This window comes from Mus pahari, chromosome 2, assembly GCF_900095145.1.
Source record: "Mus pahari chromosome 2, PAHARI_EIJ_v1.1, whole genome shotgun sequence".
NCBI lineage: Eukaryota > Metazoa > Chordata > Mammalia > Rodentia > Muridae > Mus > Mus pahari.
The window spans coordinates 48,966,845-48,992,725 of record NC_034591.1 but is presented as its reverse complement, the minus strand read 5'-3'; the positions used below and the strand labels follow the sequence as shown (position 1 = coordinate 48,992,725).

General features: G+C 53.1%; 1 protein-coding gene across 1 annotated transcript; it reads left to right on the top strand.

The window, feature by feature from the left end:
* Kcp (kielin cysteine rich BMP regulator) lies at positions 1-25,881 on the top strand. The gene is made up of 38 exons (XM_021190333.1): positions 1-90; positions 2,216-2,379; positions 3,476-3,665; positions 3,755-3,831; positions 5,214-5,310; positions 5,436-5,518; positions 5,725-5,818; positions 6,799-6,887; positions 8,895-8,988; positions 9,077-9,156; positions 9,233-9,326; positions 9,599-9,684; positions 9,755-9,836; positions 10,059-10,211; positions 10,288-10,394; positions 10,475-10,568; positions 11,091-11,264; positions 11,351-11,433; positions 11,546-11,639; positions 11,718-11,906; positions 12,125-12,295; positions 14,535-14,711; positions 15,483-15,568; positions 15,823-15,913; positions 16,042-16,124; positions 16,214-16,307; positions 17,420-17,593; positions 17,821-17,903; positions 18,795-18,915; positions 20,401-20,480; positions 20,698-20,797; positions 22,411-22,553; positions 22,798-22,970; positions 23,051-23,162; positions 23,251-23,352; positions 23,893-24,057; positions 24,977-25,283; positions 25,455-25,881. The coding sequence occupies exons 1-38, from the start codon at positions 21-23 to the stop codon at positions 25,670-25,672; spliced, it is 4,674 nt and encodes a 1,557-aa protein (XP_021045992.1). The 5' UTR covers positions 1-20; the 3' UTR covers positions 25,673-25,881.

Here is a 25,881-nt window from a genome sequence, read left to right as displayed (position 1 = left end):
GCGAGGAGGGTCGAGCGAGCATGGCGGGGGCACGGGTGGCACTGCTACTGCTGCTCCTGCACCTCGGGAGCCAGGCGCTGGCCGCACGGGGTGAGTCGGAGCGTCCTGGGTGTGCCCCAACTTCTGGCTCAGCCCAGTAGATCGTCGGACCGGGCCAGAACACTTCTCCATCCCCGCCTGGGTTGCGCGTCGCTGGCCGGCCTTGGTGCTCTCTCTCGGTCCTCCCCGTCGGTGGGTGAGCAGGGTGGGGGCAGGGCGACCAGACAGGGGTTGTTGAACTGGGCCGGGTCCTTCTGTGGTTCCTACCAAGGAGTCCTGAGTAGCGGTGAAGCAGAGGCTGTCCTGGCATCTGAGTATCTGAAGTTAATTATTTGTATTGAGGAGAGGGGGAGGGGAGCGCACGCTGTGGGAACTGACTTCGTCCTGTCAGGCTATAAGTCTTGAGGCTTGCACGAATGGATGGTCTCTGCAAGAGCAGGGTAGGAGGGTGAGGAGGAACCCGAAGAAGACAGTTTCTGGGGAGCAACCAGGCTCGAGCCACTTCCAGGACTTTCTGCAGATCTTCCAGGAAAAGGGACTGAGCCTGTCTTCAGCTGGGGATCCCAGAGGGCACCCTGAATGGCTCCTTGGCCCCCTCCGTTGTGCCTGCTTAAGCAAAGCAGGAGGAGCTGGTTGGGTGCTGGGGCTTTAAGGGTTGGGTCGCTAGAGGAGGTCAAGCTTGGGCGAAGGGTTTCAGACACTCAGACCCTGCCCACGAGCAAACGTCATCCTTGTGGATGGAAGTTGGGTGGGGAGACCATACCAAGACAGTGCCAATTTCCGGGGATAAGGTGAGAACAGGCTGTATGGGATGCTGGTGGTGTGAAGGTAGAACGGCTGGGACCTGTGGTGGGGAGAGCTGTATGGAGAGCTGTATGGCTGTATGGCTGTATGGTGACAGCGGCGGGAGGGAGAGCTGGGCAGTGCTGTAATGACAGATGAAGTCTTAACTTGCTGCTTGACTCCTTGTGCTGTGTGAGAGAGGGGCAAACTGCAGTAGGAGGCTTTCTCTTTAGCTTCTGTGCTGACAGTGGGACAGGGTGGGGGTGGGGGTGGGAGGCCGTGGATTATGAGGCAACTGAGGGAAACCAGAGACTGATGGGAACTAAGGGATACAGGAGAGTAGCACTGAACCCCAGATTTTTGCCTTGAGTAACTGAGTTGGGGTGGCATTCATTGAACCATGGAAATTGGGCTGGAACGTCCCCTTCTTCATGGTGACAGTAGAAAGAAAGGAGTAGGTGACATCCCCCTGCTTCGCAGGCCCGGTGTCCCTGGGAGAAAGATTTTCAGTTACTCCAGCTCGTCCAGATTGAGTTGCCATTGTGGGAAAGAAAGGCCAGACATCTCCTTCAGCCCCTTTCTTGGTCACCACTTCTGGAGAGCCCTCCACTCCATGATGTCTGTGGCCAGCGCCCTCACCTCTACCTTCCTGACTTGGGAGTGGGCATAAGGTGAAGAGGAATGTAGCTGGGCCCCACCCCAGGTCTAAGCTCAGAGGCACGGGCTTCCTTCCTGGACATGAAGTTATCTAGCCCCAGGGACAGGTTGTCCTCTGTGTCTGGAGCGCTGCATCTGTTGGAGTGTTGCATGCTGTTGGCAACACAGCACAGCTAGCTCCTGCCTTCCAGAGCCCACTGCATCCAATTTGGGGGTTCCTGGCTTCTGCCACACGTAGCTCCTTTACTGATGGGTATAGATGAGTGGACACAACATGTATATACACACACCAATTCGTTCTTGCACTCATCCCACATCCTCATCTTCATTTCAGCCCGTGCTGTCTCTTGATCCTAGCATAGCATATCAGACTTCTGAGCTGTCTCTGACCCACAGTGGATGGATGGTCCGAGCATCCCACCTCCATGACTAAAGATCCCCACAGTCAGAACAGGCTGCAGGGGGGTCTGGGTTGGGATACTGCTGTGTCCCCCTTTGGGAGGCTGGTGTAGTGCTCTCAGGGCATCTGCCTCCTCTCGTTTCTGGGTTCTCATGGTCTTCCTGCCTCCTTGCTTCCTCTCTGGCACCTTCAAAGACCATGTCTCCTCCCCTGGAGAAGTAGGTGGAAAGGAGAGGGCACAGGATGACCCTTGTCCCCTTCATGGTTCAGAGGACGGAACCCAGGAGACCTCACCAGCCTCTGCCTACAGGTCAAGCTGGGTTCTGTGTCCTTCAGGTGGAGAGGTCTCCAGAGAGCAGCCTAGGCTTGCTGAAGTTACCTCTCGGCACCAGGCAACCTCCCACTCCTTGGTCCCTGGTGAGACCCACCAACAGCAGTGGTGCCCCCTGGAGGAGAGGCTGGAACGGCTGGAGGCAGAGGTTACTGACCTCAGAAAGCAGGTACCGTGGGGGGTGGGGGGGGTGGGGGTAGGATGGGCTTTGTATAATGGGAGAAGGAGTGGGCTTGAGTTTTGGAAGCCTTGAAGATAAAATAGAGGGGTTTGTTTTTGTTTGTTTTGTTTGAGACGGGTTCTCTCTACATATATCCATCTGTCCTGAAACTTACTATGAAGACCAAGCTAGCCTTGAACTCACAGAGATCCCCCTACTCCCGTCCCCCAAATACTGGAATTAAAGGCGTTGCACCACAACAACCAACCTTTGTTGCTATTTTATTTTTAAGATTTATTTTTATTTTATGTGTATGGGTGTTTGTATGTATGCACAGCATGTGTGTCCAGAAGAGGGTGTTGAGGCCCTTGGAACTGGAGTTCCAAGGGCCTCAACACCCTGTTACTAGCCGCCACTGGGAGCCACATCAGGTCCTCTGAAGGAGCAGTTGATCTCATGACCACTGAACCATCTCACTAGCCCTTGCTTTGTCTGTTTGTTTATTGTTTTGATGATGCTTAAGAGTGAACTCAGGTCCTCACACATGCTGGGCAAGGACTGTACCACTAAGATATATCTCCCTAGCCCTTAGAATTTTGTTGTGAAAACACAGAGAGGTTCTTAATCTGACTTGGTCGAAATTTCTTTTAGAAACGTAGCACCTCCAGGTTTACAAAATCTCTCATGGATTTGGCAAAGAGAATGGGATACCGTCAAGCATAAAGCGCTACTGGGAAAGATTATGGCTGGGTAATAAATGTCTTTAAAAGCCAGGCAAAGTGATGCATGATGCCTGTAGTGCCAACACCCGAAAGACTGAGGCAGGAGGATTGGTATGAGTTTAAGACCAGACGGAGCATCACAAGTAACGACCAGCCAGGTTCACTCCTCCCTCCAAATTACTCTGTAATTATTGGAGCATGGATCAAGTCCTGAAATTCTGTGTTCAAGGGAAATCTTCCCGGAAACAGGCTGATAGAAGGGTACTCACCTCTGTTCAGGAATTCTCATCCTGCCTCAGTTTCTCTGTCTCACAACACATGAAAAAACTGTCCACGAAAGAAGCTAAGCTGAGCTTCCCACCTCCTGCTCTTGCTTTCCCCAGAACAGGGAGTTGCAAGCCAGGGTGGTGCAGCTGGCGTCCTGTGAGTGCTGCCCCATCTCCCCCCAGTGCTGGGGGCCAGGTCGCACCTGTCCCGAAGGAGCGCGCTGGGAACCTGATGCCTGCACAGCCTGCGTGTGCCGTGATGGGACCGCGCACTGTAGCCACCAACCCAACCTGCCCCACTGCCGTGGTCAGTATCCTCCCATCCACCCATCATGGCTATTTGGGGGCCTGGAGGAGGCACTGGGGTCTCAGGTGACATCGCTGTCTCCACCTCAGGCTGCAGCCACAATGGGCAGTCTTATGGTCATGGGGAGACCTTCTCCCCAGATGCCTGTACCACCTGCCNCTGTCTGGTGAGTGCTTGAGACCCACCTGGATATCCTGCACCTGTCGCTGTCACCTGTTGGCCTCTCTCTNACCACCCATCACTGCCATGCTATGCTCTACTAGTTGTGTCATGGAGTCTCTCTGCCCTTTCTGCCCAGACTTTCATCTATGACCTTGGGATTCCAGCAGGTTCTACTTTCCGGAGCTCAGTCTCCACAAATTTATTGGGCCCCAAAGCTTCTTGGCGGGGTTGTACCAGAAAGAGGAATGCTTAAGAGGCCTCCTTATTCAGGTACAGAGGTGGGAGGACATGAGGCAGGAGTTTGCCTAACGGGGCCAGAAGAGACAGGATACTGCGCTCATCCATTTGGCTTTCCTTCTGCAGGCTGTGGGGGCCTACTGAAGTCCTAGGGACATCTGTCTGGTATGGAATAGATGCGGAGACCAGTTGGAAGGCTGCTCTAGCTCTTGTCTGGACACAGGGCCAGAGAGGGCAGGGGGCTGCAGGCAGGGGCTGCTCGTAGTTCAACCCCATAGAACAAATAACAAACCAGACTTGGGAGGCTTGAAGGGCGGCGGCGATGTCAGTGACTTGCAGAGAACTGGGTGAGGGAAGGCAGTGGCTCTGTAGGAGGTTTCTGTTGGAGTCAGAGTCTCAGCATCTAGCACTGGCTGGCCTAGAACTTGCTGTGTAGGCAGGCTGACCTCAAACTCACAGATGTCCTCCTGCTTCTGCCTCCTGAGTTCATTTCTTCTTAGTTGGGCTTTGCAAAAATCTGAATTTCAAATAACATGTGATTTTTCAATATATTAAGTATACCCACATGATAATTGGGTCCTTCCCTTTTTTTTGAGACTGTTTCATGATACTGAAGCTGGTATCATGAAATCCTGATCCTCCTGTCTCTGCCTTCCAAATGCTGGCATTCTAAGTGTGTACCACTGTCTGTCTGTCTGTCTGTCTGTCTGTCTGTCTGTCTGTCTGTCTGTCTCTCTCTCTCTCTCTCTCTCTTTGGTTTTTTGAGACAGGGTTTCTCTGTGTAACCCTGGCTGTCCTAGAACTCACTCTGTAGACCAGGCTGGCCTCAAACTCAAAAATCCACCTGTCTCTGCCTCCCAAGTGCTGGGATTAAAGGCGGGCGCCACCACTACCCGGCTGGTTTTTATTTCTTGAGATAGGATCTCACACTGTAGCCTGAAACTTACTGGGTAGACCAAGCTGAACTGGTAAGAGAACTAGGGTCTAGCCTGTGCCACTGTTAATGTTCCCATTGCTCTGCATTACCCCAGGCCTGGCCCTGCCTCTGGGCATCTGGGTTTGCAGCCCGTTAGACCTTTGAGATCTGCAGAATGCCCCAGCATGGATGGCGGGGAGAGCTCAATGCAGGGCTTGGTGTCTGCTCTGCAGGCAGGAGCTGTGCAGTGCCGGGGGCCTTCATGTTCTGAGCTTAACTGTCTGGAGAGCTTCATCCCCCCTGGAGAATGTTGTCCCATCTGCCGGCCAGGTGACCTCCCATTCGTCCCGTTCATCCCCTCAGCCTCCGTGGGGCCACACCTATTTGAGGCGATGCACTCCCCTGGGTTATGCCCACCCTTTGTGCTCCCTGGTGACCCCTTGTCATCCTTCCAGGCTGTGAGTACGAAGGGCAGCTTCACCAGGAAGGGACTAACTTCTTGTCCAGTTCCAACCCATGCCTCCAGTGCTCTTGCCTGGTGAGTTGGTGCAGCCTCCCTCTGCCCAGACCTGCTTTCCCGGACCCCGTCTGTCCCATCCTGCCATGTTCATCACGGTTAGCCCTGTACATGTCTTCTGAGCCCGGTGCCATTGAGATTTCTCCCTCCATCCCTACTGAACCCCTGTCCACCTTGAACCTGCTGGAAGTCACACCCAGCGGTGTTAAGGACTCTGTCCATTGTAGAGGAGCCTGGTTCGATGTGTACCTGTGAAGTGCCAGCCAAGCCCCTGCCTCAATCCGGTCCTGAGGCCTGGACACTGCTGCCCAGTCTGCCAAGGTGAGAACCCATGACCCTCTCATTTATTTACTCATTAATTTAATGTGTATGGGTATCTGTTTTGTTCCCATTGCATGCCTATGCACCATGTATTGCCACGCCTGTGGATGTGGTGCTGAGGACTCAACTCATGTCTTCTGGAAGAGAAGTCTGAGAGAGCACTGAGCCATCTTCCTAGTCCCTGTGACACCTTTTTTTTTGTAGAGTCCCCAGCAGGCAGGTTGTCCTATCTTTCCACTCCAGAGCCGTTCCTTCCAGACTGATGTTTGATCGGTGGGCAAGCAATGCTAGTTCAGTACATTCTGGAGCTACAGAACCTGAGTTCAAAACTTCCCACTGCCTCTTAGTCAGTGCCATGACTCTTAAGTCATTGTGCCTCGGTTTCTCCATTTGGAGGGTGCATGTGATATACCTTCTGGTGTTGTATAATCAATGACCATCATCTGCTCTGGGTTCCCAGACCCGGAGTCCTCCCTCAGGGATTGCCACTAGATGGTGACCCTGAGTCACACCAACACTAGAAAGTAGAGTTGCACAGGCAAGAGGCAGAAGCAGGGACCAGGTACTGCTGAACCTAAGGAGAAGGAGACCAAGGCCTACAGATGGAAGGCATTCCAGGGGGATATCCTGGCTGGAGTGACGCTGGATAAGGAGGGAGAGATGAAGAAGACAGGAGTGTCTGGGATGAGGCCTGCATGTGCAAGGCTTGGACTCAGCTCTGGGTGTGTGTGTTAGGAGACTTCTATCATGGGGAGGACTGGCCAACGCTGAGAGGGAGAGGTGAGAAGCGGTCACCACGGTGGGGCGTGTGGGGCGCTGGGCTGTCCTGGAAGGCATGGGAGAGCAGGCTGAGGAGCAGTGAGGACCTTTCCCTGTCTGGGGCGTTGAGAGTCCCTGAGGTAGGAGCATGAGTGGAGGGTGGAGAGGAAGGCAAGATGGGGCCCAAGATAATTCCCACTAGGCCTGTTCTCTGTCCCCAGCCCCAGGCTGCACAGAAGGGAACTCTCACAGGGACCATGGCCAAGAGTGGACCACTCCTGGAGACCCCTGCCGCATCTGCCAGTGCCTGGTGAGTCCTGGGGTGCCGTTGGACTTTCCTTCACCCTGCCCTGACACCAAGCCTGTTGGATTCTAGATTTCATTCCGTGGGCCACAGCTACGGGCACGGAAAGGAGACAGAGATGCAGTCAATTGCATTGTGGGCCCCGTGAGCATGCAACCTGGTGGGCTTGCCTGTTTTGCTACTCCGTTCAGCAGGCTGGTAGTCTTAGCTCACGGAGCTCATGGATTTGTGGAGAGCCAAGATAGCAGGCGAGCTCTAGGGAGTGAGGCCTACAGTTGGACTATCCAATCCGGTGACACCGAATTCCTTAAGATGTGGCCGGCCAGAACTGTTATGGGCTAGATGTGGTGGCAAATGCATTTGGTTTCAGCATTTAAGAGGCAGAGAGAAAAAAAAAAATTCATGAATTTAGGGCTAGCCTGGGCTACATAGTAGTTCCCCCTCCCCCCGCAAAAAAAAGAGTATAAACTGGATGTGGCTTACACTGTCTGTGATTCCAAAGCAGGAAGACCATGAATATGAGGACAGCATGGGTTATAAAAGTGAGAACTTGTCTCAACCATCTTTCCTTAAAGCAAAACAATAACAACAACAAAAAGAAATAAAACAAAATGAAGGGTCAGTAGGATACAAAGGAATGAAAAACATCTTATTAATATTCTATGTTGATTGCATGTAGAAATAATACTTCACATGTAATAGGTAAATTACAATGTTAAGTTTTAATTTTCTCTGTATCCTTTTCTGCTTCAAAAGTTGACCTTGAAAAAACATTTACGAGGCTTACGTGGCTTGTGTTATCTTGTTCTTCAGCAGCCTGGCTGTAGGACTGCCTGGGTGGGGTGGTGGGTGCAGAGGGGGAAGTCGGGAAAGATGTATGGATGTTGGAACAAGTTGTAAGTACCTGAGGTAGATGCCCCACCTGCTCTTAACCCCTCAAGCCTACCAGCAGAGGATTACTATTCTCTTTTGTTTTCAGATAGGTAAACTGAGTCACAGATCACTAAGTAACATGCTAGGCTGTACCTCTGTGCTAGTTTCCTGGGGCTTCTGTAACTAATGACTTGAAACAACATGAATACAGTCCATAGTTCTGGAAGCCAGAAGTTCAAGACTCAAGGGAGGGAGGTGTGGTTGGCTTGGAGGGAGGGCTGTGCCGTTCCTGGCTTCTGGTCTTTGTCAGCATTCTTTGGCTTCTAAAGCAGCAATTTTTTTTAAAAAAAGATTTATTTTTATGTTTCATTTATAAAGATTTAAAAAAAAAAAAAAAAAAAACAGAACTTCACAATATAGACCAGACTGGCCTTGACCTCACAGAGATCTGCCTACCCCTGTCTCCCAAGGGCTGGGGTTAAAGCTGTTTGCCACTACGGCTGGCCTCGATTTTCTTCTTTTTGTAAATATATTTCTTAAATTTCTTAAATAGATTTCTTACATTTAAAAAAAAAAAGATTTATTTATTTTATATATGTGAAGACACTGTTGCTGTCCTCAGACACACCAGAAGAGGGCGTCAGATCCCATTACAGATGGTTGTGAGCCACCATGTGGTTGCTGGGAATTGACCTCAGGACCTCTGGAAGAGCAGTCAGTGCTCTTAACCACTGAGCCATCTCTCCAGTTCCTTTATTTTCTTTTTTAGTGCATTCCCCACTCAGATTCAGACATGCTCACAGGGAGAACATGTCACAAGATGAACTCAGATTCGGATGCAGAGATCCAGCCGCAACCGAATCCAAGTTCCCCTTTTTTTTATAGGAACACTAACTCATGTTGAATTAGGGGGACAACCTACTCCAATAATACCCCACTAACTAACCACATCTTCAACTCTGTTTTCAAAAGAGATCATGTTCTGAGGTACCAGCGCCAGCCATTTCAACCTACAAATCTGGAGGGATGCATTTCATGCCATAAGAACACGCAGTTAGTGTACGGCTGGGTGTCTAGTGCCATTTCTCTTTCTTGGTTGAACTCTGGGGATGGGGTCTCTCCTCTGCCTACCCTTGCCAGGAGGGCCGCATCCAGTGCCGCCAGCGGGAGTGTGCCAGCCTGTGTCCATACCCTGCCAGGCCCCTTCCAGGCACCTGCTGCCCGGTGTGTGATGGTGAGTCAGGAGTGGGACAGCGTCTCTAGAGAGGGCAGAAGAGCTGGTGGCTGGCAATGATCCCTGTCTGAGCATCTTTCTCCCACAGGCTGTTTCCTAAATGGGCGGGAGCACAGCAGCGGGGAGCCCGTGCGCTCCCAGGACCCCTGCTCCAGCTGTCGGTGTACCGTGAGTATGGCTGCCTGGCAGGGAGGGCCTGGCTTCAGGACCTGCCTGCTTCCTGCTGACTGGGCCCTGTTAGCAGAATGGGAGTGTCCAGTGTGAGCCTCTGCCCTGCCCGCCTGCACCCTGCAGATACCCGGGCAGGATTCCTGGGCAATGCTGCCCTGTCTGTGATGGTGAGTGGGGGCACGGTCGCCATTCACCGTGCAGGGGGCAGGCACCAACTAGGGACAGGCTCTGGACTGTGGTGAGCTCTGCTTGCCTTGCACCTACACCCCTCCCCCAGAGTTGAATCCTTACCTCTCCTCTCGAGGCGCGCATCTCTGTGGTGGCCTAAAGGTCATGCCTAGGCAATCTTCCTCAAGATAGGGGTATTTGCCTTGGAGTGGCATGATGCTTCCCGCTCAGCCACTAGTCCTGTCCCCCAGTCCCCTGTCCTCCTGTCCAGGCTGTAAATACCAGGGACATGAATATCGGAGCCAGGAGACCTTCACCCTCCAAGAGAATGGCCGCTGCCTTCGGTGCGTCTGCCAGGTGAGTGAGCCTACCTTCCGCCCAGCTCTGCATCAATCCTTAAAGGCTTCTCACTTAGCCTTCTCCCTAGGCTGGTGAAGTATCCTGTGAAGAACAGGACTGCCCGGTCACTCCCTGTGTCCGCTCTGCCTCTGGCCCCCAGCTTTGCTCTGGTGTGTATGTGTGTGTGCTGGGGAGCAACTGCTAAGGGCACTATTACCATGGAGTAGGGTTTAGGGGAGAACTCCACTCCAGAAAGGATGGTCTACTAGGCATTTGGAAGTTTGAAGGGGGCTATGAACCAGGGTGCTCCCCCCCCCCCCCGCGCCAGGTTGGGAAGGACAAGGATGGATGAAGGTATTCAGGTTGCATGGTGACAGACCTCCTTGCCGCAGCCTGTGTGCTTGATGGTGAGGAGTTTGCCGAGGGGATCCAGTGGGAGCCAGATGACCAGCCCTGTACTTCCTGTTCCTGCCAAGACGGAGTGCCTGTGTGCAGGGCTGTGCTTTGCTCCCCAGAACCCTGCCAACATCCTACCCAGCCACCTGGTGAGTGCCCAGCCAGATCTTACCTTGCCCTTCTCTGGCTTTGACCAGCCCACCCTGACCAGCCTGCTCCCTCTAGGTGCCTGCTGCCCCAGCTGTGATAGCTGCACCTACCACAGCCTGGTGTATGCTAACGGGCAGAACTTCACCGATGTGGAAAGCCCTTGTCAGACCTGCTACTGCAAGGTACATTCCCGGGCTGACAGTTGCCCTGCATACCGCCCCCCCCCCCCAGCCCTCTCCCACGACCTCTTCCCTGCTGCCAGGATGGGACTGTGAGGTGTTCGTTGATCAACTGTCCTTCCACAACCTGTGCCAAGCCCCAGAATGGACCAGGCCAGTGCTGCCCCAAGTGCCCAGGTATGCATTTATTGTGACTGACTGGCCTCGAGGCCCAGACCCTGTTGTCCACACAGTCCACGGGGACCAACAGATATCTTCCAAAGCAACTAAAAATGCTTTGGAACTCACAAGGTCATAGGCGTGAGGGAAATAAAGATTTGTTATCTTCTTGTGTTAGGGGACCACCTTTCCCTGTCACCCTGTCACATATCCTCAGATGAACTCACCAATACACCCACGTAACGCAGGTTCCTGCAACAGGGATATGATGGGGCCTGCACAGTCCCCGTGGGCGTGGATATGTGTCCTAGGCACACGTATGTAAACTTTTCTTCTCAGCATCCTCAGAGATACACATCCATCCCCATCTGCAAATAAAGAGAAGGGGACTCAAAATTCCCACACCTGTGAGAGCTATACACATTGCTACACACAGCCCCATTTCCTTGGTTAGAGACAACCTCCAAACTGGTGAATTCTGGGAGCCTCAGAGAAGCTGCTCTGTCAGTCTCTGCCTGAACTCCTGTTTCTGCTGCCCAGACTGCATCTTGGAGGCACAGGTGTTTGTAGACGGGGAACGCTTCCCTCATCCAAGAGACCCCTGCCAGGAGTGCCAGTGTCAGGAAGGCCAAGCTCACTGCCAGCTCCGTGCCTGCCCCAGCGCCCCCTGTGGTCACCCTCTGCCAGGCACCTGCTGCAGGAATGACTGCACGGGTGAGGAGTCTGGACTGGGGATGGGTGTACCTGGCACGGAGGACTCCTCCACAGGGGACAGCAGCTCATATCTGCCCCCTCTTCAGGCTGTGCCTTTGGCGGGAAAGAGTACCCCAACGGAGCAGACTTCCCACATCCCACTGATCCGTGTCGCCTGTGTCACTGTCTGGTGAGTATGACCCGGAGGAAAGGGGAGCGGCATAAGGGGTGGGAGGTGCATAAGGGGTGGGGGCCACTTCGCACTAACCCCGACTTGGCTTCATTGGTCTGTCCTTTCGCAGAGCGGCAATGTACAGTGCCTGGCGCGTCGCTGTCCGCCACTGTCCTGTCCGCAGCCAGTCCTCACTCCGGGAGACTGCTGCCCTCAGTGCCCAAGTAGGCACCTCTGCTCCCTCAGCTACCCCTCCCCTCGGCTCCTCTTGCCTCGCATGACCTGCCACACTCTTTCCTCAGACGCCCCTGCTGACTGCCCACAGTCAGGGAATATGGTCCCTGTCCGCCACCAGGAGCATTTTTTCCAACCGGGAGACCCCTGTAGCCGCTGCCTCTGCCTGGATGGCTCGGTGTCCTGCCAGCGGCTGACCTGCCCTCCTGCACCCTGCGCCCACCCGCGCCGGGATGCCTGTTGCCCCTCTTGCGACGGTACCTCCTTTGTGGCAACTCCCCCTCACTTTGCTACCTGTTACCCGGCTCCCATCCATAATACCCTGCTCCCCACTTACAGATGTGCCTTCCCAGGGGATCCTCCTTCCTCGTCTCTCCTACCTGGGTACTTTAGTAAGGATACAAGGAAGGAGGTCCACTAACACTGTCTGGCTACCAGCCACCATGATCTCCCCAGTCACTCCTCTTCTCCCCAGGCTGCCTGTATCAGGGGAAGGAGTTTGCCAGTGGGGAGCGGTTTCCATCACCGAGCGTCGCGTGCCACGTGTGCCTCTGTTGGGAGGGCAGCGTCAAGTGCGAGCCCAGGGCTTGTGCCCCTGCACAGTGCCCCTTTCCCTCCAGGGAAGACTGCTGCCCTGCCTGCGATAGTGAGTTGGGGGTTGGGGTGGGGGGCGCGATATGACACACTGCTAGGACTAGAGAGCTGGGCCAGCTCCTCTTCACTGCCCCAAAGTAGATCAAAATAGTAAAATGTTTTACAGTAAGAAAAAAAGGGGGGGCGGTAGTGACACACACCTTTAATTCTAGCACTTGGGAGGCAGAGGCAGCAGATCTCTGAGTTCGAGGCCAGCCTGGACTACATAGGGGCTTCCAGGTCAGCCAGGGCTATACAGAGAAATCTGTCTCAAAAAAATGAAAATTAAAACACAACAGCAGCAGCAACAACAACAACAACAACAACATGTTCTGCACTGATGCCTGAATTCTTTCCTGTCCTTAGATAATTTGGGTGTGTGAACTTGGGCAAATTACTGAATCCCATCAGGCCTAATTTTCAGCCCTGTGAAAAAGCTCCCAACTCCTTGTCACTCACAGGTTATCTCAGCAAGCTTTAGTTTTTGAGCCAGGGTCTCATGTAGCCCATGTTGGCCTCCAACGTGCTGTCTCTTGGGGGATACCATTAGTTCTGCTCCTCCTTCCCCCACCTCCCAAATGCTGGATTAGAAGCTTCCATCCGCAAACCCCACTTATTTTAGCATCTTCTACCAAATGTAATTTTATTTATAGAATGACTTTCCTCAAATGAACTTGTTAATTGAATTTTATTTAGGGTGGAGGTCAGAGAACAAGTGGGACCAGTTCTCTTTTCTACCATATGTTCCCAGGGATCGAACTCAGATCGTCAGGCATGTTGGCAATACCTTTACCCACTGAGCCATCTCATTAGTCCCCAAGATGGATTAGACGGAAACAATTAGACTTGTCACGAATAGAGATTGCCGTTAAAGCGAATACAATTAAAACACAATACTGCTAAATTCTACCTGGATGTGGTCACCCATGCCTACATTCTAGGGCTGAGGCTGTTCTAGACAGCAAGATCAAGAGTTCAAGGCCAGCCTCAGTAATATGAGATTCTGCTTCAAAGAAAAATCTAGGGGACTAGAGAGATGACTCAGTGGTTAATAGCACTGACTGCTGCTCTTCCAGAGAACCCAGGTTCAATTCCCAGCACCCACACAGTAGCTCACAGCTAACTGCAACTCCAGTATCTGACACCCTCACACAGACGTACATATGGGAGAACACCAACGTACATAAAATAAAAATATGAATAAATGTTAAATAATCTAATAGATCTGTGTATATGCATTATTAGACTTCAAACTCTTTAATTTTATGTGCATGAGTGTACTTTTTGTGTATGGGTATGTAAAAATCCAAACATTATCACTTTTGTTTCTAAAATTGAAGCAAGATTTCTTACTCAACCTGGAGCTAAACCGGCAGCCAGCAAGCCCCCATGACCTTCTGGTCTCTGTTTCCACTAAGCTGGGGCTGTAGCTGTGTGGAAAGCCCCGTTTGGCTGTTTACTTGGGTATTGGGAGCTGAACCCAGGCCCTAGTGCTTGTTTCAAATATATTCTTAGCCACTGAGCCACCTCTGTTACCTCCCGTTCACTGTGTAGCTGAGGCTGGCCTAGAACCCTTGATTATTCTGTCTCCATTTCTCAAGTGCTGGGATGATAGGTGTGTGTTACTGTTCACCTGGCTGGGTTTTATTTGTTGATGTTGTTGTTTGTTTGTTAGATTTATTATTTTAGTATGTGTGTATGAGTGTGTTGGCAGCACGTATGTCTGTGTGTCATGAGTGGTGTCTAATGCCCTCAGAAGTCAGAATTGGGTATCACATTCCCTGAAACTGGAGTCACAGATGACCCACCATGTGAGCCGCCGCATAGGTCCTGGGAATTGAACTCTGTGTCACCTACAAGAGTAACAGGTGCTCTTAACTGCTGAGCCACTTTTTAAAAAAGGAGGATACAAGCAGTGTCGTAGGGGAGTGCAGGGCAGACTATGCCCTCGGTAATCAGCCTTTGAGCTGACACCACTGTATCCCTAACTCTAGCCCAGGAGAATTGGTGCCTTCTAGCAGTGGCCCGCTGAGCATTTAACCCTGTGGGCAGAGCCTTGTGGGTTTTCCCTATAGATGGAATTCTTGCGGGATACAGGGGGAAAGCCTGCCCTGTGACCTGGCCAAACTCCACCCTACTAAGTCTCCTTTACTAGAGCCCGGACCCAGCCCCACCCCTGGAGCCCCAGGTCAAGCTCAGAGAATGACTGCTTTCCTCTCGCCTGCCCTCCTCTTTGGCTCCTCCTCTGACAGGCTGTGAGTATCTGGGGGTCTCCTATTTGAGCAGCCAGGAGTTCCCAGACCCCCGAGAAGCCTGCAATCTATGCACCTGCCTTGGAGGCTTTGTGACTTGCACCCGCCGGCCCTGTGAGCCTCCAGCCTGCAGCCATCCACTCATCGTACCCGAGCACTGCTGTCCAACCTGCCAGGGTAGGAGGGGTACCCCTGACCTCCTCACTCCTGCCGGGGCTCAAGGGTGGCTGGGTACCACACACACACACACACACACACACACACACACACACACACACACANCACACACACACACACACACACACACACACACACACACACACACACACATGCTCACACATTCTCTTACCCCCTCAGAATCCCCATATGCCTGCTCTGCCCTCTTCTCTGTCCCTGTTGTCACCTCACTCATTGGTCTTTTGTGTTCTAAACATTCTTACTCTTAAACTCTCTTGCTGCCTTCTTAAAACTTCACACACACACACACACACACACACACACACACACACACACACACACACCCGAAAACCGTCCAGTGGCTCCCATTACCCTTGAGTCACCAACCAGGAGGGACAGCTTCTCCTGCCCAACCCTCTCTGACCCACCCCGTCTGGTCACATAGCCAGCATGCCTGGGCCACCCTGTCCTCTCCCATGCAGGCAGGACATGCTCTGGGCCTTACACGCCCATTTCCCATCTACTGTCTTCCAGCCTCTTCCTCCACGCAGATCTCTGTGAAATCATGGATGACATCCTCCCTCCCGCTCCTCCCTTCCCATCCTCCTCTGACATACTTTCTCTAGCTGAACTGTGTGGTTTTATTGTGGGGAAGGGTCCTTAACATGGCTGTGTGTGTGTGTGTGTGTGTGTGTGTGTGTGTGTTCATGCAAGTGACAGGGGAGGGCTCTCGTGACAGTGGCCATCCCGTTGCATTCTCCATTTTGCCAGGATGCCTGTACCACGGGATCACTGCTGCCCTTGGAGAGACCCTTCCTGACCCCCTTGACCCCACCTGCTCCCTCTGCACCTGTGAGGTGAGCTGAATCTCTGGGGGTCTTGGCATCTTCCCATCCTTTATCTTCCTTTCTGGCCTGGAAAGAGTCAACTGCACCTAGGTTGCAATGAGCGTATTTTGCTCCTGACAACTGGTGGGGACAAGGTTGGGGTCAGGTCTCTCTGGCCAGGGGAGAGGACTGGATAAGCTCACTAGGGTGCCTGCCATCCTGGTAGTGCAGCCTGTCTTGAAGGTGACTTGGAAATCCGAGTCACAGTGTGATCTCTCCCCCAGGAAGGTTCTATGCGCTGCCAAAAGAAGCCGTGCCCTCCGGCTCCCTGCGCACACCCGTCTCCAGGCCCCTGCTTCTGCCCTGTTTGTCGCAGTGAGCATGGTTTACCACTACCTCCTGTGTGCCTGGCACCTGTGCCCTGCCCCTGTCTCCTTCGGCCAGGTCTGAGGTGGGGCAGGGTGGTACGGACCCCCTTCCCACAGGCAGTGTGTCTTCCATAGGCTGTGTCTCTCAGGGCCAGGAGCACCAAGATGGGGAGGAGTTTGAGGGACCCGAAGGCAGCTGTGAGCGCTGCCACTGTCTGGTACGTAGATGCAAGGCTGGGCAAGGGCGGCCCAAGCTCCTGGGTCTGAGTCTCCACGGTAAACCTGACCTTGGGTCTCCTGCCTGCAGGCCGGCCAGGTCAGCTGTACCAGGCTTCAGTGCCCGTCCCTGCCCTGCTTGCATCAGGTCACAGAACCAGGGACCTGTTGTCCTCGGTGCACAGGTATACCCAGCCCCCTCTACTCACAGTGAAACCCCTGGTTCTGTAACCCTCCTTCTCACTCTTGCCTCAGTTCTTGCTGTTCCCCTAGTCAACAGTCAGCCTTTCTTTCCCCAGAGCAGCACATCCCTAGTGGGTAGGCTAGATTCCCCTCCATGCTGTCTCTCCCTGTTTCCCAGTCATAATAATCATATCGTTAGTAACATTTATTGAGCACTGTATATTCAGTATCCTAGACCCTGACCTAAGCACTACACAAACACACACACACACACACACACACACACACACACACACACACGCACGTGCACACACACAACTCATTTTAAGGAGCACAGCTATCTTATCTATAAATGATAACCTCGACCCTGTTTTTATTACATTTCTTCCTTTATTTTGGTCGGGGAGCACATCGCAGCCTGCATGTGGAGATCAGAGGACAGCTTATCAGAATCCTTTATCTTCCTTTACCCCGTGGATCCTGGGGATCCAACTCTGGTGGTCCAGCTTGGCGTCCAGTGCATTTACCGGCTAAGGAGTCTCCCTGGTCCCCTTCCTCCCATGTTTTAAGGATGAGAAAAAGGAGGTGACAGAGGTGATATGATTTGCCCAGTCGCTCAGATAGCAGGTATCAGGGTCAAGATGTCCACTCCGGCCAGTGGCCGGGGAGCCTCAGCCTTTCTTAGCCAGCCTGCTGCCTCTCACCCCTACCCTGTGTAGTTAATCCAGAACTGGTTCAGCATCTCTTGCCTTGTAAACAAAGCAGGGCAGATATAATTCCCATTAAACACAGGAGAAGACCGAGGCTTGGAGAGATACCTGGAGCATATAGGTAGTGGTAGGACAATTCATTCCATGTGCACCTACTACATGCCTGCTGCATACCAGTGTTGCATGGTGGGTTCCCATATATAGTGCCTGCTGCTTGCAGCTTGGATCAAACAAGCAAGTGGCCCCTGACATGAGTTCTGCCCTAGCCCATATCCGTGCCACATCCCTGCAGGGTCCCCTCCTAGCACCCCCATGCCTTGCTGACTACAGATGGGCTTGGGTGGGGGGGGGGCAGAAGTCCAGATCTCAGACTCAAAGCTTACAGCTGCCTGCCTGGGACACAGGCTGCCTCGCTCATGGGGCCGAACATCCTGAAGGGAGTAGCTGGGTGCCAGTGGACAGCCCCTGTTCCTCCTGCATGTGTCACAAGGGCATCATCACTTGTGCCCAAGTCCAGTGTGTCAGTGCCTGTGTCTGGCCCCAGGAGGGGCCCGGCGACTGCTGTCCTCGATGCTCTGGTACTAGGAACCTGGGGAGAGGGAGAGCACCCGGTTGGGGGGTGAGAGCCACACCTCCCTGCTTTTATGCTGAGCTGGATGGGTGGCAGAGGTGGGTGTGAGGGGGCTCGGGAGAAGTGGCCTTCATCCTTGCACACGCCTCAGCCCCAGGGTGGGGAGCAGGAGCTGGAGGGTGCCCAGCCAGCCTAAGGGCTCCTTGCTCTGTTCTGTTCTTGTCTTACTTCAAGGCTGTGAGCATGGGGGCAGGAAGTATGAGCCTGGGGAGAGCTTCCAGCCTGGGGCAGACCCGTGTGAAGTGTGCATCTGCGAGGTAGGAGAGGGCAGGATGTGGGGCTGGAAGTTTGGGGTTCCAGACTTCATGGAGCAAGACCATGGGGGTCAGAATGTGTCTCTGGGCCGGAGACTGAGGCTGAGCTTGGTCAGTGGGAGCAGGCCTGGATTTAGACAGGGCACAGGTCTGAGCCGGGAGGCTGGGGATGGACCCCTGACTGGTCTTTGGGATGGTGGTGTTCAGGGGTAATGAGAACCGCATGGAAAGTGTATACATTCTACTTTAAATATCACGATGAAGCCGGGCGTGGTGGCGCACGCCTTTAATTCCAACACTCAGGAGGCAGAGGCAGGTGGATTTCTGAGTTCAAGACCAGCCTGGTCTACAAAGTGAGTTCCAGGTCAGCCAGGGCTACACAGAAAAACTCTGTCTCGAAAAAAACAAAACAAAACAAAAATATGACAATGAGGGCTGGGGTAGGTAGTTCAGTTGGTAAAGTGGTCACCTAGTGTGCACAAGCCTTGGAATCAATCCTCAGTACCACGTACACAGGTAGCATATGTCTGTAATCCTAGCACTGGGGAGGTAAAGGCTGAAGGACCAAGAAATCATCAAGGCCAGCCTTGGCTACACATTAAGTCTGAGGTCAGCCTGGGCTACATGAGACCTATCATCAAGACCAAAATTAATGGTGAATGGTGTTATAAGTTAGGTGGTGAAGTGGGAGGATGGAATGAAGAGTGCCCAAGGGTTAAAGGTCACATGACAGTTAAACTTGGAAAAGTAAAGATCATCACCTCCATATTAGGAGCAAGCTGACATGTCCACAGCTCCCAAAGACATGGGTGCAGAAGATGGGGGGTATCCTGGTGCCTAGGAGCAGCTTGGGTTCCACAGCCGTGAACTCAGCTCTGTCCATTCTTGTTGCAGCGGAAGCGTGAGGGACCTCCCAGCCTTCACTGTCGCCGGCGGCAGTGCCCCAGTATGGTGGGTTGCCCACCGAGCCAGCTTCTTGCTCCTGGCCCCCAGCACTGCTGTCCCACCTGTGCCCGTGAGTCCTAGGCTATGGGATAATCTAGGAGGGCAGGGCTGCTCCTCTGGAGAAATGCTAGTAGAGTCCGCTAGCTCTCCTCCCATAGCCTCTCCTGACTCAAGCAGACAGTTCCGGAAGCTCTTGCCTAAGTTGGCGAAGCTTGTTCTACTCCAAAGGGAGAGCAGTTTGGCAAACTGGGGATGGGGGTGGGGGTGGGGGCAGCAAGTCGGGGGGGGGGGAGGCTGGGGGGAAGCCTCTGCAGCTGGCGTGGGTTGTGGAACATCCTGGCTGGTAGGTGACACTGCAGGGTAGCGATTATCTTCTGGTTCTTTGGGAGCTGAGGCAAAGGGACATTGAGAAGATAGAGAGAGCCGTTCTGTTTCTTTTCTTCAAATAAGAATTTATAAAGATGTAGGGTGGGCTGTGGTGGTGAACGCCTTTAATTCCAGCACCCAGGAGGTAGAAGCAGGTGGATCTCTAAGTTCGAGGCTAGCCTGGACTACATAGAGAAATCTTGTCTCAAAAAAAAAAAAAAAAAAAAATAAAAAAATAAATGATGAAAAAAAATTGTGGAAATAAAGAGAGTTGGATTTTTATTATAAATATTGCAAAATAGTGCAGCTGTTATCTAGATTTAAGGCTTGGAGTTTCCTCAACCCAGCCATCCATCTTCCTTGCAGAAGCCAGGTGTTATCACAGAGGTCAGTGAAATACAGCATCCTAGACGTGATGGCACAGCTTTGTGTGCACACTCACGACTTCCTACAAACAGGCAGGGCTCTCTGCTGGGGATTGCCTGCCCCTCTGCACTCTTACACTTCTTTCTGTAAAGACTTCCAACTCTGTGGTAACATACAGTTTCAGGAGTATTCAGTACGTTCACAATGTAAAACCATCACGGCCTCCCATCAGGAAGATCTATCCTTATAGCACTTGCTAGGATGAACCGCAAGGGGTGAGAAGCAGCCTCCTTTATTAAGCACCTACTGCATACCGCATACTACTTGATGGGTCTAATAAGCTGCATCTCATCTCATTTTTATAGTGACCCAGGCAGGTGACGTGGTTTTATTCCTTGTTACACATGAAAACAATGAGACTCTGAGAAGTAAATTAATGTGTCCATCGGTTGGTGGAAGCATGACTGGAACCTATATGAAGGGAAGTGACAAGAACAGGCCAGACAGCCTGGCGAGCTCCATGCTCAGTGAGAGCATGCTGTCCATTTCCAGCCCCTCCTCCCTTAGCAGCATAGCCAAGTTCTCTCAAGAGGCTAAAGATGCTGTGCGGATTATCATGCCCCCCCCCGCCCCATGCAAGGATGACATGCAAATTCATGGATCATTCACATTGAGATAACCAAAAAGAAAAAGAAAAAAGCTCCAAACTTTTCTGGTTCTGGGGATGTCTGTCTGTCTGAGACAGAATTCTTGAGGACAGAGCTGGGACTGCAGTTCCTGTCCCCTGATCCGCTCACCACACTCTGGGTTCTTGCTTTCTCAGAGGCACTGAGTAACTGCACAGAGGACCTGGTGGGGTCTGAGCTGGTGCCACCGGACCCCTGCTACACTTGCCAGTGTCAGGTGAGTCCTCCTGCTGTGGGGACCCTCAGAGCCCTCCAGCCCCTTCTGCTCTGTGAGCTGAGGCTGAGCCACTTCCCCTCAGTAGCTCCTGAGCTCCTGCTCACTCTGACATTTGTCCTGAGTGTCATCTGCTGCCTACACCCGGCCCCCAACTCTGTCCCCACAACCCCACAAGATCTGCTCTTTTCTCAATGTTGGGTTTACGTGCTCACAATAGGATCTGACGTGGCTCTGTACTCACCGGCCCTGCCCTGAGCTCAGCTGTCCCCTGTGGGAGCGTCACACAGCCCCTGGCAGCTGCTGCCCCGTGTGTATAGGTGAGTGGCCAGACTTGGTCTCCCCATCAGAGAGAAGCCTGAGATGTAGGAGGGAAGGGATGGTACTTGTGGGTGCCCTGAAGTCTGCAGTTAGAGTGTTCCTTCCATGCTTTTGTGGAAATAGAGGAGCTGTCCACATGGGTGGACAGTCAACCCATGAGGCAGAAGGAACAGAGACCGAACCCCACATTCTCAAGCCTGAGGGTTTTCCAGGGGCTGTGAGGACTCCAGACTCACTGTAGACATTGCACTTCACAGGTGTGGGAGTCTGCTCAGTGGAGGGTTCCGGGGACTGGCATTCTGGGTCTCTAGGACTCCATAAGCAACTAGCTTGAACACAAGGCCTAATACCCACCAGGCTTACCAGACTTTCTGGATGCTTGCTAAAGAAATTAGCACCCTCGGGTGCTGCTGGAATGAGACAGCGAGTTCCAAGATGGGAGAGTGCTTCGGGAAGGTCATCCACTCCTCCGCCGCAGACTGCATGGTGGAGACTCTCTTGGCAGGAGAGTTGGGTGTAGAGAGCAACACTTGTATTGCCTGCACCTACCATGTAACCTGGGAACAAGTGGGTAGGTAAAGGGAGGCAGGTCTAACATCCACCAGCAAATAGGGGCCGTGTGAGTAAGCAGCTGCATTGTCTTGGCAAGGAGTTGAGGACCAGGCTTCATGCCCACCTGCGCTGTTGAGTATTCTTTGGGGCAGAGGAACTGTGGAAGAGCCACTGCCGAAGACCCTACTCAGAAGGCCACAGACATTGCAGGTCATGGCCCGTGTCTTAGTTAGGGTTTCTTTTGCTGTGAAGAGACCCCCATGACTGTGGCAACTATTATAAAGGAAAATAATTGGGGCTGGCTTACAGGTTCAGAGGTTTAGGCCATTATCATCATGGCAGGAAGCGTGGTGGCATGCAGGCAGACATGGTGCAGGAGAAGGAGCTGAGAGTTCTACATCTGAATCTACAGGCAGCTGGAAGAGAAAGTCACACTGGGTCTTGCTTGTAAAACCTCAATTCCCCCCCCCCCGTGGCACACTTCCTCCAGCAAGGCCATACCTCTAATAATGCCACTCCCTGTCATTCTATGGGGGGCCATTTTCACTCAAACTGCCACAGCCTGGTTCCTGTGGGAAATCCCTAGACAATGGCATCTGTCTTTATCGGGACCATGTGGAGCGTACCTTGAGGAGAGCCAAGAGCTCTCCTGTCCTTATGGCTAAAGGTGCTTAAAGCTGGCACGGGCCTCGAGCAGTGCCAAGGGGAGGGATGTGTTGATGAAGGAAGAGTAACATAGCTAAGTCCTCTCTAATGGCCTCATAAGAACACCCAACAGTGCAGTGGAAATGGAGCCTGTCCAGCAGAACAATGCCTCTGTTACCCACATGGGCCATATTTGCTGGTGGATTCTAGACCCACCTCCCTTTGCCCGCTGTTCCTCAGCTCACCTGTAGCAGGTGCAGGTTATTCAAGTGTTCTTGGGGTCCTGCCGACTCTCCATCCATCACTCTCCTGCTGAGATTCCCCCACCACACAGTCTAAGAAGGAGAAATGGATGTCTGTCCAGAAACACTGCTGTGTTTGAGTAGGGTACTGAACCTGTCTCGTTTCTCCTCAGACCCTACCCAGTCATGCACGCATCAAGGTCGCTGGGTGGCTTCAGGAGAACAGTGGGCAGTGGATGCCTGCACCAGCTGCTCCTGTGTGGCTGGTACTGTGCACTGCCAGACCCAGCGCTGCAGGAAGCTCGCATGTGGCCGGGTGAGTGCCTTGATTCAAGGTGGTAGGACCAGGGCACACGGGCACTGCCATCCCAGAGTGAGGAGGAGACGGGGCTTGGGTTTCTGTTGCCATCCATGAACTATTAGTGGAGCCAGGGCTGGTGCTGTTCCTGGAGTGACCACCAGGGGGTGAACCTGGGTTCAAGGGATCAGTGAGACCACCAGAGGGCTGAGACTTGACAGGAGCCGGTCCTGTGACTGACTCTGTTTGGGTCCGAGGCCAGGATGAGGTCCCTGCCCTGAGCCCCGGCAGCTGCTGTCTCCGCTGTTTGCCCCGGCCGGCTTCCTGCATGGCCTTCGGAGACCCCCATTACCGCACCTTCGATGGCCGCCTGCTGCACTTCCAAGGCAGCTGCAGCTACGTGCTGGCCAAGGACTGCCACGGCGAGGACTTCAGGTACGAACCCCTCTCTCTACTCCCTGACACCTTAACCTGGCACCTCTGACCTCTGGCACCCGGGCCCTTCCTCCTCTTAGTGTGCACGTGACTAATGATGACCGGGGCCGGAGGGGTGTGGCCTGGACCCAAGAGGTAGCAGTGCTGTTGGGAACCGTGGCCGTGAGGCTGCTGCAGGGCAGGACAGTCATGGTGAGCTAAGGACTCAGGGAAGGTCAGTGCTACACAGTTCACCTGTCTGATCCGACATGGCCCCTTCCTTCCCCTGACCCCTTTCCAGGTGGACCAGCACACCGTGACCTTACCCTTCCTCCGGGAGCCACTGCTGTACATTGAGCTTCGTGGTCACACTGTGATACTGCATGCCCAGCCTGGGCTTCAGGTATGGACAGAGGGCAAAGCAGGGTGGTCCTGGAGCCTCAGCCATGCTAACGATTCTGTAACATCTGTAACATCTGTTCCTGCCTGGTAGGAGGAGGAGGAGGCAGGAGCGGGAAAGTGTATAAAATCGGTGGGGATCAGGAGGCAGTTCAAGGTGTTCTGAGGACTCTCCCACCTCCCATGTGGAAAAGTGACTTGATCTCTTGCTTGCTTGCAGCCCAAGCCATAACTTACAAACCCAAGCCGTGTGCACTTGATCCAAACTCTGATGGCATTGTACCTTCCTTAAGGCCCCAAGGCAGTGATTCTCAGGAAGAGGGTTTTGTACCACCCGGAGCCCAGTTGAAAGATGCAGTGGGCAGCTCTCCCTGCCACCAGCATTTGGTCAGGCTGTATAACAATGTACACAGGCTAGGGAAGTGGCCCTTCAATGAGCAGTGTGTACCTGTCCATCCCACAGCAGGGAGACTATCAAATTAGCTCTCGAACTCCTTGGGTCTCCATCCTTCCCCACTCCCTAGTCCCAAGCCTCTTTGCACAGGTGCTGTGGGACGGGCAATCCCAGGTGGAGGTGAGAGTTCCCAGCTCCTACCGGGGCCAGACTTGTGGTCTCTGTGGAAACTTCAATGGCTTTGCCCAGGATGATCTGCAGGGTCCGGATGGGAGGCTCCTGCCCACAGAGGCTGCGTTTGGGAACAGCTGGAAGGTGAGTAGCTTGGGAGCAAGAAGTTGCAACAGGCTAGAGGACTTGGGTACAAGCCCCTGCCAGGGGACCCAAGACAGACTTCTGCATTGTCATGGAAGCGGCAGATGGCCTGCTGGAAACCGTGTCACCCGAATCCCTAGAGCGTACCCTGTCACTCACTGGCTGTGGAATTTTGAACAAGTCATTTACCTGCTCTAGCCTTAAAAGGAAGACAAGATGAATATAGATGGGTTTGGTTTTGATATAGAATCATGCTAGGTAGCCCATACTGGGCTCCAAGCCTGATACCTTCTTAACCCAGCTTCCCGAGAACCAGGATCACACCTCAATGGGCACTTTCGCTTCTTTCTGTTTTGTTTTGAGACATGGTCTCACATAACCCAGATCGTCCTTGAACTCTATGTAGCAAGCTGATTGGCTAGTTCTCCTGCCTGTCTCCAAGTGCTGAGATTACAGGACTGCACCACTGTTTTCTGGTTTTTTATGCCACACAGAGCATCAGACAAAGGCAGGGCTTTGTGCTGTAGGCAAGCAGTCTTCCAACTGTGCTGTATCCACAGCCCAGTGTGTGCTGTTCTTGAAGGGACAGCTTTGATTCCTTTGCTTTTTCTTTTTTTGACACAAAGTCTCGCCATGTTATCAAGTTATAGCTAGCCCAGGATCCTCCTGCCCCAGGCTTCTAATGCTGGGATCATAGGTGTGTACCAGTATGCCTTGCCCTTAAAAATGAGCATATATTATGTCATTTTGATATTTTTATACATGTATATAACGTATTTTAGTCACCCTTCCCATCACCTTCCTCTTTCCAGCTGGCCCAAACCTCTACTTTCTTTAGTGGGGTGTTTACAGGAGCATGACACGTCCTGCTCAATTTTGCCAGCCATGTTTCCACATCATGATTACTGTCTCCATGTAGGTCCCCAAGGGGCTGGGGCCTGGCCGCCCGTGTTCTGCAGGCCGAGAGGTGGACCCGTGCCGGGCAGCAGGCTACCGTGCCAGGCGTGAGGCCAATGCCCGGTGCGGGATCCTGAAGTCTTCACCGTTCAGTCGCTGCCATGCCGTGGTGCCACCGGAACCCTTCTTTGCTGCCTGTGTGTACGACTTGTGTGCTTGTGGACCAGGCTCCTCAGCTGACACCTGTCTCTGTGATGCCCTTGAAGCCTACGCTAGCCTCTGTCGCCAGGCAGGGGTGACTCCTGTCTGGAGGGGTCCTACACTCTGTGGTAAGGGGGTGGTACCAGTTTGCCTTGATAGAAGACATAGTACAGAAAAGAGGGGCAGCCCAACAGACTCAAGTCAGGACAGAGAGGGCATGGGGAGCCTGTAAAGTGTGACATAACAGCTAGAGGAGCTCTAGGGGACCTCTGTGACATTGCTTTCTGCTCTACCTGCAGTGGTGGGCTGCCCTGTGGACCGTGGCTTTGTGTTTGATGAGTGTGGACCACCTTGTCCCCGTACCTGTTTCAACCGGCACATACCCCTAGGGGAACTGGCAGCCCACTGTGTGAGACCCTGTGTTCCAGGCTGCCAGTGTCCTGCAGGCCTGGTGGAACATGAAGGCCATTGCATCTCACCTGAGGCCTGCCCACCAGCCCTGCTTACTGACGACTAGCCAACCCACACCCTGTTCGCTCCCAGTCAGGAGCAGCCCCTGGTTCCATGCTGAGTTAAGAATACCCATATCCTGGACTTACCTGGCCAGGGGTCACCCCTTGGTGAGCAGTAGTGGAGACTGCCCTGCTCAGGCAACGGGATCCTAGGCCTGTCCTCCAGTTGTCCACGGTGTTAAAACACAAGAATAAACTCTACACTTGCCCATGA